We start from the raw sequence: 12755 nt of genomic DNA, 5'->3' as shown, positions 1-12755 counted from the left end.
GAAAGAAGTAAAGGGGTTTCAGCACCGCTGCTTTTCTTTTTAAACAAGAAAAAAATAGAACAGGTGCAGAGCACAACTCAAGAACGCTCACAAAAGAAGCGCAGTTTGCGCAAATTCCAATCTGCCTCGAAAGGGAGATTGCATGATGCGCCTGTTGTCCGCGCACAGTTTTGAGGAAAACGTGCAGCAGGACAAACAGAGACCGGAAGCACCCCTCGAGTCTGAGCATATTTAAAGTCTCAAGTCGCAGTCGCAGAGCTCGGATCGTATGCCACACGAATGACGCAGAACCCTCCCGGTCGACAACGGGAGGAGGAAAAGGTCAGGTGTGTGGTTGACACTCACTCATGACAGCGGGTCAACGTCCAGGATCTGCGAATGGATTGCGCTGAGGAGGTTCGAAACTGCTCGAACTAAAGAATGGATTCGATCGCAAGGGTGGTGGCGAGCCGGCAGGAACAGGGGTTGCACGATTCCTGTTGAGCACCGGCATTGGGGCTGGAGTCAAGGTGTAGGACTGGCCATTGTACAAGTTGGCCTGGTGGTTGCCTGGTTGGGTGACGTTGGCAGCTCGCTCATATCGTGGAAACTCTTTGAGTTCGACCTTTTCTGTCCTGGCGGACGATGAGGAGCGCCGAAGTTTCGGGGTGGCCGTGATGCCTGAACCGGTGTCCTCTCCACACATGAGGAAAATTGCCCTGCCTAGGCCCATCAATGCAATGATGACCCAGATGAGAAGGACACAGGTGGAAATGATGGCCTCTTGTCGTATTGCGGATTCAAGAGACCGAATGACGAATCGGACAGCGTCGCTGATCGCATCAGCTGCAGCTCCGTCGGGTCCAGTTGCCAGAATACTGGATTCAGCATCACCAACTTTGGCCATAGTGCCAAGTGAAAATGTGTCGTTCCGCAGTTGCGGGATGTCGATCTTTGCGTGCTCACTGACCCACGTGAGGCCTTTTTGAATGCCCTGAATCTTCAACAGTATCAGGCAATTGAGCACTTCCAAGATCGGATCGTACAAGACGGTGCCTCCGAAAGTTGTGTTGAGGGCGCCAGTCATCTCGTCGACGAACACATTTAAAGTGTTATTGACGGCACCTGTGGTTGTGTTGACCCAACCAAAGACGTCGTTGTTGATATCGGTGTTCGTGTCGTTGATGATCGCATTTGTACCAACAGCCCATTGCTCGCTAGCATTGTTGAGCTGAAAGATGACCTTGTCTGTGAAGCCGACAATCTGGTTTTCCAGTTTCGGTATCTCCTGCTTGAGTGCTTGCAGGAGAATGTATTGACACAGACAAGATAGCAAGCCGGCGATCGCCAGCGATAGGACGAACAGAGCGGGCACGGTGGTTGCGTACGCGACCGACCAGCGTACTAAGGCGCGGCGGCGGGCAGAGAATCTCTTCGAGATCCAGAGGCCAAAACCAGAAGTGTATGGTCGTGAAACAAGATAGACGGCGTCCATAGAGTCATGTGCTTCATCTTTGACGATTTTGGCTCTCTCTTGCATCATGCGCCAACGACGAATTTCGCGCCAAGCCATGGGCGCCATAGCCAATACTGCCAGTGTGATAAGTACGGCGTAGAAGGTCTTCTTTGCTAGGCGCTCGATGTTGACGAGGTCATCAAAGAAGTCATTCACGCCGTTGTTGTCGGAGCAGAATGTGAGCCGCTCCTTGGCGGGCACTGGGAACATTGAGCGATTCATCGTGTACCTTGGCAAGCTATCATTCAGCAGCTTCTTGACCTCCTCAAAGGGAAACCTGATGGCGGTTTGCGTGAGATTGTTGACTTGCGCAAATGTCGGAATAGACTTGTTCAGATTTTGGAGGCCTTGGTCGTAGCCGCTAGGTAGCTGTAGATTGTCCAGTTTCTGGATTGCGTCTTGGAAATTGACGGTCGGAGGCTTGTCGTTGTCTCCAGTAAAGAAATTGCCTATGTCGTTGATTCCGTCCATGAAAGCGTTCATAGCTTTCTGGAAATCTTCGGCGACATCACCGAGCCCCTTTCCCACGTCTTTGGCGGTAGAGTTGAGGAAATCACCCACGTCTTCGGCTACTGAGACAGCGACATGTAGACCGCCGCTGATAGCAAGGGTGATTAGACAGACGTAGGTTTGTGTCAGCATGTTGATGACAAAGACGACGATTTCCTCGACTCCGGTGATGCTGAGAACGAGCATTTGCATCAGTCCGTTGATGGCTTTTTCGATGCCCTCAGCGGTAAGTTCGTTCAAGCCTGAGCTCATGTAGTGTGGCATGCTCGCCATTGCGGAGCCCACATCTTCGACGGAAGTGCAGGCGCTCAGGGCTTGCTTTCGGGCAATGCCAAGATTGTCGTCCACGCTTGCGATGGCGAATATGGTTCGGATTAGTACGAGTAGGAGTAGAATGGTCCAGCGATTGATCCATGTCTGCGAGAGTCTAGCTCGAAGACCGAGGTAAGGTGTCGGGTAAGGTTCGTTTTGTGAGGGAGGTCGTGATGCATCCTGTGCAGCGTAGTAGTCGCGCGACTCATGGTCGCCAGCGGAAAGAGATGGAGGCGCAGGATGTGGTAGTTGCTGTTGGTTCTCTGAGGGTGCCATGGCTGGCGCCAACAGCGAAAGTCGGGTTGGCCTGGAAAGCGGGTTCAGTGTGTGTGATGGTCCGTGATGTCTTCGATCGATGCTGAAGGAACGCAGTAGATACGCGCCAGGCGTAGTGAAGAGAGTGTTGAAGCAGTGAATGCAGGTGCCGCGCTATGCAGGAAATGGTATGGAATAGGAAAGCGATGCAAGATGATGGAGTGGTGGCATAGTATGGAGAGTCGAGGGGCGGTGGCCGCACAATGGCGACCACAATAAAGTCACAATAAAGCAGCGAGGCGACGTACCATTGTCAATGACGGTCATGCGCATTGTAGGTCTTTGTATGGCCGTGTGAATAGGCGTTTCGCTGTTGAACATTCATTGTCGCGCGCGGTCCAAAATTGGAAACGCGCTTGTGTCGCCAGGCACGGGACCTCGTCTGGCGAAAGCTGCCGGCGCTTCGCAGCCAGTCGCGCGACGGGCTGCGAGCTGCGCTGAAGCAGCGTGAGAGGACAGTCCCGTCGGCGGGAGAGTGCAGTGCGACCAGAATGCACCGTGGAAAGATGGCCGTGCCGATGCATCTGGTCGACGTCTGCTTCGACCAGCACTCTCGCCGGGCGCGCTGTCCCACTCGCAGTCGATGGGGGAGTTCTTGCTGGACGCACTCCGCCCAGCAGGAGGAGTGCGTCCAGTGGGCTCGAAGAAGGCGGCGGGCAGCGCGCGGGCTTATGATGTGGTGGTGCTGGGGGCATGCAAGGATGTCTTCCCTGTTTCTTGCATGATCCGGATCCACCGTCGTCGTCGCCACCAGACCAAACATGAACCTCACCTTGCATATGCACGCCATGACGCTCTTCGCACCTACCACGTTCACGTCGTCTTCTCTTCTACTTGCAAAGCGCATCGACTTCGGAAGCAGTCACGTCGGTGATGGAGGAGCGACGCGTCTGGAAGCATCGTGCTTTCCGTTTTGGCGTTGGCGTTGGCGCCGATCCGAGCTGCCTCATCTCACATCATCTCCCGACCTCACCCTGCTCTTCTTCTCGCAACAACCACTCCCTAGGGGCCAACCCAAATATCACTCCTCACGACCGACCATCTCGTCGTTATCAGTCCACTGCTCTCCTTCTCCATCCATCCTCAAGCCGCTGTCCGTTGTCACTGTCTCTACCCCATTCGTACACCCTGCAAATCACAGGGCACTCCCCGGAGCACGTCCTGTCATGGATCTGTTATCTGTTCATCAGCCACGTCGGAGAAATGGCGTGGCTGCAACATCCAAGTGAAGGTGGTGGTTCGATCGACAAGATGATATGCGCCTCATCACATGCTCATCACAGCTTACATCTGGACGCTCGGAAAGCAGTGTATTGTCGCACTCGCGCCGTGCTGGGATGCACGTATCGTCTGCGAATGATCAGAAGCTGGGAATAATTTTCCGAAGCACAGCGCGTGCGTGACAAGTCGAAGACTGAATGAAAGCGAAAGAGTGGCACGCAGGCTTCACTCTCGCACGGCAAACATGCCCACAATCTTGCTTGACTACCTCACTCCATTGATTGACCTTGTAACCATATCTTGCACTCGCCTTTCCACTTCTTCAACCAACATTCCATCGTCCGCTGAGCCGAAGCCGATCACCACTCCCTACCGTCCCATCAGCCGTACCCAGAGCATTACCACCTTGAACTGGGGAGCCGCTCGCTTGCTGGCGCCGTCGTCTAGTCAGACTAACATCGACTTGTTGCGCTTGCGGCGCGCCCATTGCAGCCTACCTGCCTACGGAATTCACTGTTGCCAAACAACAATAACAGGCCATCTTTGGGTTCAGGCAACTCTGCCCCTGAACAACTCGACCCAGCTCACTATTTGCTCTCGAGCAACTTCAAACAACGCGCACATCGTGGCTGATTACGAGGGAAACTTTATGATCGACCTTTCTAAGCCACACCCGGTCTTTTTCTCGCGGGAAAAGCGACAAAAACACGTCGCTGATCCAAAAGTCGCTCATTGTTCGTGGAGAGAAGCGCCCGGAGGGTGACTATCAACGGACCGTGGTGTGGTTGACCAAGTATCACCATCCTGAATCTGGTCCCACCCACAAGCTATCCGCATGGCCCTCAAACTCGACCCCTATTGGCGTTCCGCCGTCGATGAAGCTCGGAAGGAGCGCTCCCAGCGTCCATCTAAGCCTTCCCCGGGTCGTAACACCAGCCATTGCCACATCCCGCGCGGCCCATTCGTTGTTCATCCCACCAGACGCACCGGCTACACCTTTGCGGACGGCCGCTCGGCGGTTCTAAGCATGCCGACCATCTTCAACGCTTTCCACGCACCTCATGAGGCAGTGCATGCCATCTCCAATTGGCCATGCAGGGAGGAGGAAAAATACGAAGGGGATGGACGGATTGCAACAGATATTCTTCACAGACGTTTCCCTGCCGTGCCCCGTGTGCAGGGAAACGTCACCGTGAATTGGCAGCAGAGGAACTTCATCGAGCCGTGTCCTCTCGAGAACTACTGGCGCCCGCTTCCTTCGGAGGTCGATATCTTCATGAGGACACACTACGTTCCGGAAGTAGAGTGCAGTCATGAGCAAGGTGTTCAAGCTGTTGGGCAAGAACTAATGGAGCTACTGGACGATGTGCAAAACAGCGCTCGTAAGGGCTTGAAGCCCACGGCTTCGCCTGCCCGCAGTCCGCTCGACCAGACTGACGGTCCACATTTCGACAGACTGTGCGATCCCGGTCACTTCCATCTCGTACCTCAGACACACGGCCCGCCCAGGCCTCACCAACTCATTAATGGTGTTGCCAACTCCCCGAACGGCAACGACACTGACTCATTGACGGAGACCTTGTTGTGGGCGCAGGCTCAGGGCAACGTACACTCTTCCGCACTCAACCCTGATGACCTCGCTGCCATTGCTGTCCCAGAGGGCTTCATCAGGCGCAATGAAGCTGCTGCATCTGACTGGGACAAGGATGCCCACTTCAGGGCCTATCTAAACACTCCGATCCCGCGAACGAAGCGGGCACCGCCAAGTGATGCCACTTGGGGTTCCGCAGATGCGCGTGCTTGAGCTTCACTTTCGAAGCTATCGAGCAAATGCACAATCACGGGCAAGGCTAGAGTCCTGGCTGCAGCTCTTCCACGGCGGAAGCCTACTTTGACTTTCGGCCATGATGTTTGCAACACAGAAATCTCCTTCTGATACGGGCGATGCCCCCAGACTCCTCTCTAAGTCAACCTTGGCACGCGATGTCACCTGCTTCAAGGTACGAGGTCCGCAAGTGATCACAGGCAATCACGGCAGGTAAGCAACCCCCCTTGCTACCCTGGATTCTACCCGATCTGGAACCACTGACAAGAACTACCGTGCCCTCACTCTTCGTGTGAGCTTTGAAGGCCGGGTCAGGTCTGCCTTGTTGTGTCTCATCTGACACCACCCACCTCATCACTTGAGGAACTACTCCACTCTCTCCTTGAATGCTTCCCGGACGAAGCGTATCAATACTTTATCTTGATTATGTGTTTTACATGATGCGTGAGCAGACCCTGTATTCTGATGCAAGGTAAGGGAGAGAGAGCGACAGAGGGAGGAAGAGAACGCGAGGTTACTTCACACGCGATTCGAGACGTAAAGGACGGAAGCACATCACAGCGGTCAGGTGACAATGAGCTCGTTCGCAGACAAGACCATAGTTCGCAACTCGCTCTTCAGAATCCTAGCATCATGTCTCATGAGTTTTCGATTCGGTTTTCCTACATATTTCCAACGTGAAATTTGTCGTCATACATTCATTCTATTCTTTCGTGCTGACTTCCAGGGGATTTAATGTCCCAACATTATGCTAAGGCGACACTTTCATTTGATCGAAAACTCCAACCCCAGGCTCGTTAAACATCCACCATCCCCGATCTCTTGACAACCTACCGCCTATCCTGCGCTCCAGATAGCTGCTTCTTACCAGCTTGCCATCGCGAAAACACTTCACGCAATGGATGAAACGCGTGGCGTCTCGAAGGCTCTGGACGCTGCATGGTAATCTGCTCGAAAGTCCTGGGCGGAGACACGGGACGAGGGGCAGTGGCAGGAGTAGGGGTGTTTGCTTCCAGTGCATGAAGAGTCGCAAGACGGTGTTGCGCCGTGTTTGGCGAAATGACACGAGGGGCAGGTGTAGGCGCAGGACGGGGCTGTGTGAAAGTCGGGGTCATGGGCGGAGAAGACGATGATGGCCGAGGCTCTGTGTGGAACGCACCAGGTCTTTCCTGGTGCCCCTCGTTTCTGGTGTCGCGTTTTGGGGGCGAGGATTGACGAATGAATGTCGGTGCGGCATCTGGTTGTATGTAAGAATCTGTAGGATTAGGTGTGTAATGGCACGTACGTCTCGGGAGTGGTTTTCGAGCAATGCTGTGGTGCGCAGGTGGTGGAGGAGGCGGCGGTAGAGGTCGATAGGGCTGAGCTGGTAGCTGGGAGATGCGTTGACCCTCGATGTCCGTGGAGTAGATTGAGAAGGACCGCACGGAACCTGCGACTTCGGGATGGTTGTGGTCGAAGTCGCAATTGTCGAATTGGCGCGTGAACCGAGTGTGGCGTGACAATGCTTCTGGAGGTTGTCGAAGCGGCGGTGAAGTCGGCTCGGATCTTGAAGGTGTCGGTGACGATGAAGTCGGCACTGATGCTGGAGGTGTCGGTGGCTCACAAATTTGCTGTGGCATAGGAGAAGGGTCTACTCGGCTCTGCTGTTTGTCAGCTGAACGTGGCAAGTGAATTCTCAGTCCGCGAAGGTATACCGGCAGATCTGTTTCATCTTCTTCTTCGTCAGCATTGATCGTTGGCTTACCTTCCAAGGCAGCTAGCGCTTTTTCGCGCTCATTTCTCTTACGCTCATCATAGGCTTGGACATAGTAGTCTGGGCTATACTCGAACTCAGTAGGACTCAGTGGCTGCTGAGATGGGAGGTAAGGTAGCGTGAACTGCTCAGGCAAAGCTGGCTCTTCTGTAAGGGGCGTCAATGGAGGAGAATCGGCACGTGGTATCGGAGACCTCAGCGACGGCAGGCCATGAGTTCCTGGCATCGACGACTGGTAAGCAATGTAGGGAAGGCGTGTTGCAGGCGCATTTGCCATCGAGTGACCTCGATCAGTCGAGGGTAGCCACTGTGTCTTACCAAGTCCGACCCCTGTCTCGCTTTGAAGACCGTCGAGCATATTGGCGCTCACAACGAATCGACCGCCCCTTCGCTTGGCAATGTTAGAAGGGTTGACCTGTCCTGGAAATTCTGCAGTGAAAGGCGTCTTTTCAGAATCGGTGCGAGGAAGCATTCCTGGTCTGGGCAGAGGAGTGGCGATCGCACTTGCCAACGGAGCTGCCGTATGAACCTCCACGCACGGAGGATGAGCGACATGAACAGTCCTTCTCACTCGTGCTGGGCTTCGCATCTTTGTTTCTGGCCCAATGTGCACAGAGTACACAACTCGTCTCGAGCGTGCCGAGCTTGGAGTTGCAGGTGTGGACGCGGAACTAGCGACGCTTATCCGTACAAATCGTCGCTGTTGAGGGCGTCTCCTGTACGGCGGTCTGTTTGTTAAGCGTCGGATGATTCTCATAAGTGCACGTCTAGTTCGAGCTCTTGGCACGAGTGAAGCCGGCACCACGTGTTCCGTTACAACAAAAGTGTCCGCTGTCAGCTGATCCGGTGACTTACTGGCAACAGTGATGAAGGAATGTCTTGGAGATGGCGTCGAGATATTGACAGTTTGCCGCCTAGCTTCAACGGTCATGGCGGTAGGGTTCATGACCCGGGAAAGGCGACTTGCTCTGTCCGCCTTCATCTTGAATGTCAATAGGATGTGATGGATGTCGATGAAGTGTGGTTGTATTTGGTCGGGCAGATCTACTATGAGCGTTTGCAATATAATCCTGGACCAGCCAGAATTGCAATCACTGAATTGACTCTGAGTAGATCTGTCGAAGTTCTGAGCCGAGGAGTGGCTCGCCGAAGCTCTAAGTAATATCTTCTTGCAACCCATCGTGGCGAGGGGCGCGAACAAAGGAATCCCCTGCTGCTTCCTGGCCCATTGTGATGAGACAAAGACCCGTACTCGACTCAAAGCCGCTAGGCTGCCATTGTATCGAGTTCTGACCATACTGCGCGCCGGACGCTGCATTGATCGTGGCAGAGTGCGACGTCAAGGTGTCGGCACGACTGTGGGGCCATTGTTCGTGAGATGTCGTAGCAGTCGTTTCGGTGCTGAATCCAACGACGGTTTCGCCGTAAACCGTGGCGGCTGAGCGTGAAAATATGCGTTTTACCCCCGCCCAGTCCGATTCCCAATCATTCTTTGGTCCAAGCAGAAGTTCTTCGTGACGTGTTGTCTCATCTCCCAACCCACATACCAGCTGTAACTCCTGCTGATCTCTCATTCACCGGTCTCTTCGCAACACGTCCCTGACTCCTGACCCCTTCTACAACTCTGTCCAGCCCCGTCTCCACCACCACACCACCAACTATCATCTCCCCCAGTACAGCATGTAGCGTCTCGAAGTTGAAAATGAGATCCAATTCGCAGACATTCTCGAACAGTCGATCTAGCGCTTCCACAAAGACCTGGATCAAATCGAGCAATGCTAGCGGAGACTCGGTGTTCGTGGATATGAGGATGAAGTAGAGTGTCGCGTAGTGGCGGTAGGTCACGAGCGATGGAGCGTCATTGTGCTCCGTGGGGTTGGCGGAAGAGGAAGAGGCGGAGGCGGGCGCGAGGAGCGGTGGTAGAGGGAGGAAATTACACGCGCTGTTTGGACGCGCGGAGACGAGGGTGAAGATCTCGGAGATCAAGCGCTGCTGGACTGCTGTATCCTGGAGGTAAGTGTCAGTGGGCAGTTTCAGGCGAGGAACAGGTGAGCTGTATGTACAAGTTGGGTGTAGAACTTCGTCAATCGCGGTTGCCCGTTGTTATTGAAGACCAGCACCGCGTTGATCATTGTGGCGGTGTTGTGTCTGTGCAGAGTCGGAGTCGAAGACGTGCGACTCTTTCACATGCGAGATGCAGCAGCGGGGATGTTGTCATGATGCTTGGCGAGCAGCTGTGAAGCTATTTTGCTTGAACAATCATCCGCTCATATTGCATACATTACATTCATACTCAATACATAGATTGTATGCTCCAATTCATACCCTCGTCACATAATCCGCCTGCAAGCTGATTCATGCTTTCCTTCATTCCTCCATTTCATCCTCATTATAGTTGACCTTGCTCTTTGCCGATCGTCTGCTCGCTGTCCTCGAAACTGCTGGTCTCGATGCTGTCGCTGTCTTTGCTGACTTCCTCATCACAGGCTCATCGTCTTCGTCGTCGAGCTCAGGGGCCTCTTCATCCTCACTACTACTAGGCGTGGGCACCGGCTGTGCCTCCTTCTTCACTTTGGACGTCTTCTTCGCTGCAGCCTTGGCAGCAGCAAGCGCTGCTTTATCCGCGGCTTTGGCTTCTGCTTCTTGCTGCTTGATTGCAGCCTTCTCGGCGTCTGATTTGGCCTTCTTCTTCATTGCAGCTTTGGCTTTCTTGGTTGCGGGCGTAGCCTCTGGATCAGATTCTTCCGATTCCTCCTTGACAGTCTTGCCCTCTCTAGCGGCCTTCTTTTCTGCCTCTCGGGCTGCATACAGAGCTGCTGCCTCTTGCTTCAACTTCTCGGCCTTTTCACTCGGATCCTTCTTCTTGACCTCCTTCTTCTTTGGGCGCAACCATTCTTCCATTGTAGGCGGCCAATATACTCTGCCCTCTGGTCCACCCATGCCAATGTCCTCTTCGGGAATCAACTCTGGTTCTGGCTCATCCTCCTTCTTTTTCTTCCTGTTCATTGCCTGCAATGCCATCTTGTTGTCATCATTGCGAACGTAAGGCAAGATATCATTGAATGTATCGTATCCTGGCAGCTTGAATATCCGCATCAATTCAAACACCGCCTGCTCTTTATCCTTGGCTTCGATCATCAAGTCCATGTCTGGAGCACATGGTGGGAGAGAGGCTACGCGTGGACTATGCTTGCGACGCTGTCGACCTGTAATGGCCTGAGGAGTCGGCTCCGAATAATGCATCTTCTGCTTGATCCCCTTGCGTGTCCAGGTAGCAGTTATCCGAGGGTAGAGATCCATGATATCTTTTGTGCCCTCGCGAATCTGTTCGGCATCAAAAATGATATTGTGGTGGTGGTAGTCCCTTTCCACAAGTTAGCGCCGCTGCTGTACATGAAACAAAGGCGACGCAGACTTACAAGACGAGTGGGATGTTCAACTCCTCGCACACCGGAAGCAGATCATGCACCGACCAGATCACATCGTCGTTCTCCAGCACCAGACGATTCTTAATACTCTGCTTCAGCTTGGCATAGTTTTCTCTGAACCTCTGTAACGTTTCCTCCTTGCCTTCGAAAAGACCTCCCATATGCATAATCATCACAGCGTCTTTGTTCATTTGCTCAGGTAGCTTCAACAGTGACAACAATTCGTCGTGATATTCCAAGTCTCGGAAGGCGTTGTCGATCACAGAAGGTCGCGGACTCCCCAGCTGTGTAAACTGTCCTGGATGTGTTGTCACGCGGTGGCCAAGTTGCGCGATGACTCGTCCAGCTTCTGCGAGCGCTTCTGATGCAAATGGAGCTAGACTGTAGCCATATTCTGGGTGCGATGCAAATGGAAACATCTCCGAGGATAGCCTGAAAAACTTGATGTTATATCGATCGTTCCAGCGAACCATTTTGATGATGTCCTTCACGTTTGCTAGTCCTAGCTCTTCGACGTATCTCTGTCCAAGAGCAACATCTACTGGCTTGCTTTTATCTGGTCGATTCTTGGTCGCATGCTCAGGTTGCGTTGGATCCTGCAGGGGGTGGCGATGCTCAAGTATAGATTGTATGCGACAAGTACGCGAGCTGAACTATGCGGTGAAGTAGAAAGTCAGAAGGCTTTCACGAGGCGATCAGGAACGGGATGCACTTACTATCGGTGGATTTGACATCCTCAGATACGTGTTGAGACAGCAGTATCCTAACCTTCCCTTCCATGGCAATGGTAGGTAATCACTGTTGACCGGAGGTGGGCGAGACAATGCCTCCTTGATCTCTTCAGGATCTGCATCTTCGTCTCCATCCGCCTCAGGATCACCAGCACTCTCTATAGGCTTCTTCTTGGTTGTTGTGGCTGGTGCCTCAACATCTGCTGTTGGCGCCTCGGCGGCAGCTTTCTTAGCTCGACCTTTCTTTGCTGGTGTCTTGAGCTTTGAATGGTCGACATCGCCATCAACAGCATCTTCTACCACTTCCTCTGCAGCCTTTTTCGATTTTCCTCTCTTCTTCGCCACAGGTGCCGGCGCCTCCACTACTTCTGGAGCATCGCTCAGCGGGCTGTCTCCACCTGCGCCATTCGTCTGACCTTTGACAGGACCAGGTACGATATTTGTGTTCACGTCGCTGTCTGGTGAAGCTCGCAAAGCGTCTGGGGCGTCGATAACATCGGCACTTCGATCTGGGTTCGTGATCGCAGAAGTCGCGGCTGTCCGGGACGAAGCTCGTCGTTTGAGAGGCCGTGGTGCTTGCTCACTGCTCGAAAGAGCCTTCGCTGGGTCAATTGATCTCTTCCTTTTTGCTGGTGGCATGATTAAGGATAGATGGCGCTGCCAAAGACGCGTCGAAAGTGCGGTTCGAAAGCTGGAATGTTGTGCTGCTCCTATAGTGCGAGCACGAGCGAGGACGAACATACAGAGACAAACAAAGGGAGATGAGAGGATGGAAGAAATTGATGCATGGCGTTTACACGCCTTCTGGACTCTTACTCGCAGATGCTGCACTGTTCACCTCGATTCAATGAACGCGACTTGGTGATGTCATGGTTGAGATGCAGATCTGATCGGATCTGGATGTGGACCTCGTCCCTGTTGGCACGCGATGAAGACTGACGAATGGCAGATCAAAGATTGGGTAATCATGGAAGATGGCATTTGTTGCGGTTCGGGTGAGAACGAAGCATTTCATATGCATTGAAGCGTGCTTTGTTCTTATCTTCTTGCTCGGAAACATGTTTTGGAGAATGGACGCCCTACATTCTTGGCATCAATGAAGTAGAAACCTTGACACCAGATACTGAGCACGAAACGACTTGTCGCAAGAGTCCTCATAGGAACA

The 12755-nt window shown here is 53.3% G+C and overlaps 5 protein-coding genes across 5 annotated transcripts; 1 reads left to right on the top strand and 4 right to left on the bottom strand.

Annotated features, from left to right (window-relative positions):
* Positions 1-358: 358 nt before the first annotated feature.
* On the bottom strand, positions 359-2593 carry RHO25_000593 (uncharacterized protein; the record flags this gene model as incomplete). Its single annotated transcript, XM_023593207.2, has 1 exon — positions 359-2593. One exon carries the CDS (start codon positions 2591-2593, stop codon positions 359-361), a length of 2235 nt encoding a protein of 744 aa, XP_023458949.1.
* A 2287-nt stretch (positions 2594-4880) lies between these two features.
* Positions 4881-5657, top strand: RHO25_000592 (uncharacterized protein; the record flags this gene model as incomplete). Its single annotated transcript, XM_023593206.2, has 1 exon — positions 4881-5657. One exon carries the CDS (start codon positions 4881-4883, stop codon positions 5655-5657), a length of 777 nt encoding a protein of 258 aa, XP_023458608.2.
* An 851-nt stretch (positions 5658-6508) lies between these two features.
* On the bottom strand, positions 6509-8020 carry RHO25_000591 (uncharacterized protein; the record flags this gene model as incomplete). The annotated part of the gene is made up of 3 exons (XM_023593205.1): positions 6509-6915; positions 6964-7318; positions 7373-8020. The coding sequence occupies 3 exons, from the start codon at positions 8018-8020 to the stop codon at positions 6509-6511; spliced, it is 1410 nt and encodes a 469-aa protein (XP_023458615.1).
* Positions 8021-8958: 938 nt separating this feature from the next.
* RHO25_000590 (uncharacterized protein) lies at positions 8959-9563 on the bottom strand (the record flags this gene model as incomplete). Its single annotated transcript, XM_023593203.2, has 2 exons — positions 8959-9438; positions 9495-9563. The coding sequence occupies 2 exons, from the start codon at positions 9561-9563 to the stop codon at positions 8959-8961; spliced, it is 549 nt and encodes a 182-aa protein (XP_023458613.1).
* Positions 9564-9798: 235 nt separating this feature from the next.
* Positions 9799-12229, bottom strand: MUS18 (UV-damage endonuclease; the record flags this gene model as incomplete). The annotated part of the gene is made up of 3 exons (XM_023593202.2): positions 9799-10795; positions 10851-11512; positions 11576-12229. The coding sequence occupies 3 exons, from the start codon at positions 12227-12229 to the stop codon at positions 9799-9801; spliced, it is 2313 nt and encodes a 770-aa protein (XP_023458617.2).
* Between the last annotated feature and the right edge of the window lie 526 nt (positions 12230-12755).

Source organism: Cercospora beticola, chromosome 1 (genome assembly GCF_033473495.1).
Source record: "Cercospora beticola chromosome 1, complete sequence".
NCBI classification, from domain to species: domain Eukaryota; kingdom Fungi; phylum Ascomycota; class Dothideomycetes; order Mycosphaerellales; family Mycosphaerellaceae; genus Cercospora; species Cercospora beticola.
The sequence above is the reverse complement of the archived record's forward strand: the minus strand, read 5'-3'. Positions and strand labels throughout refer to the sequence as shown.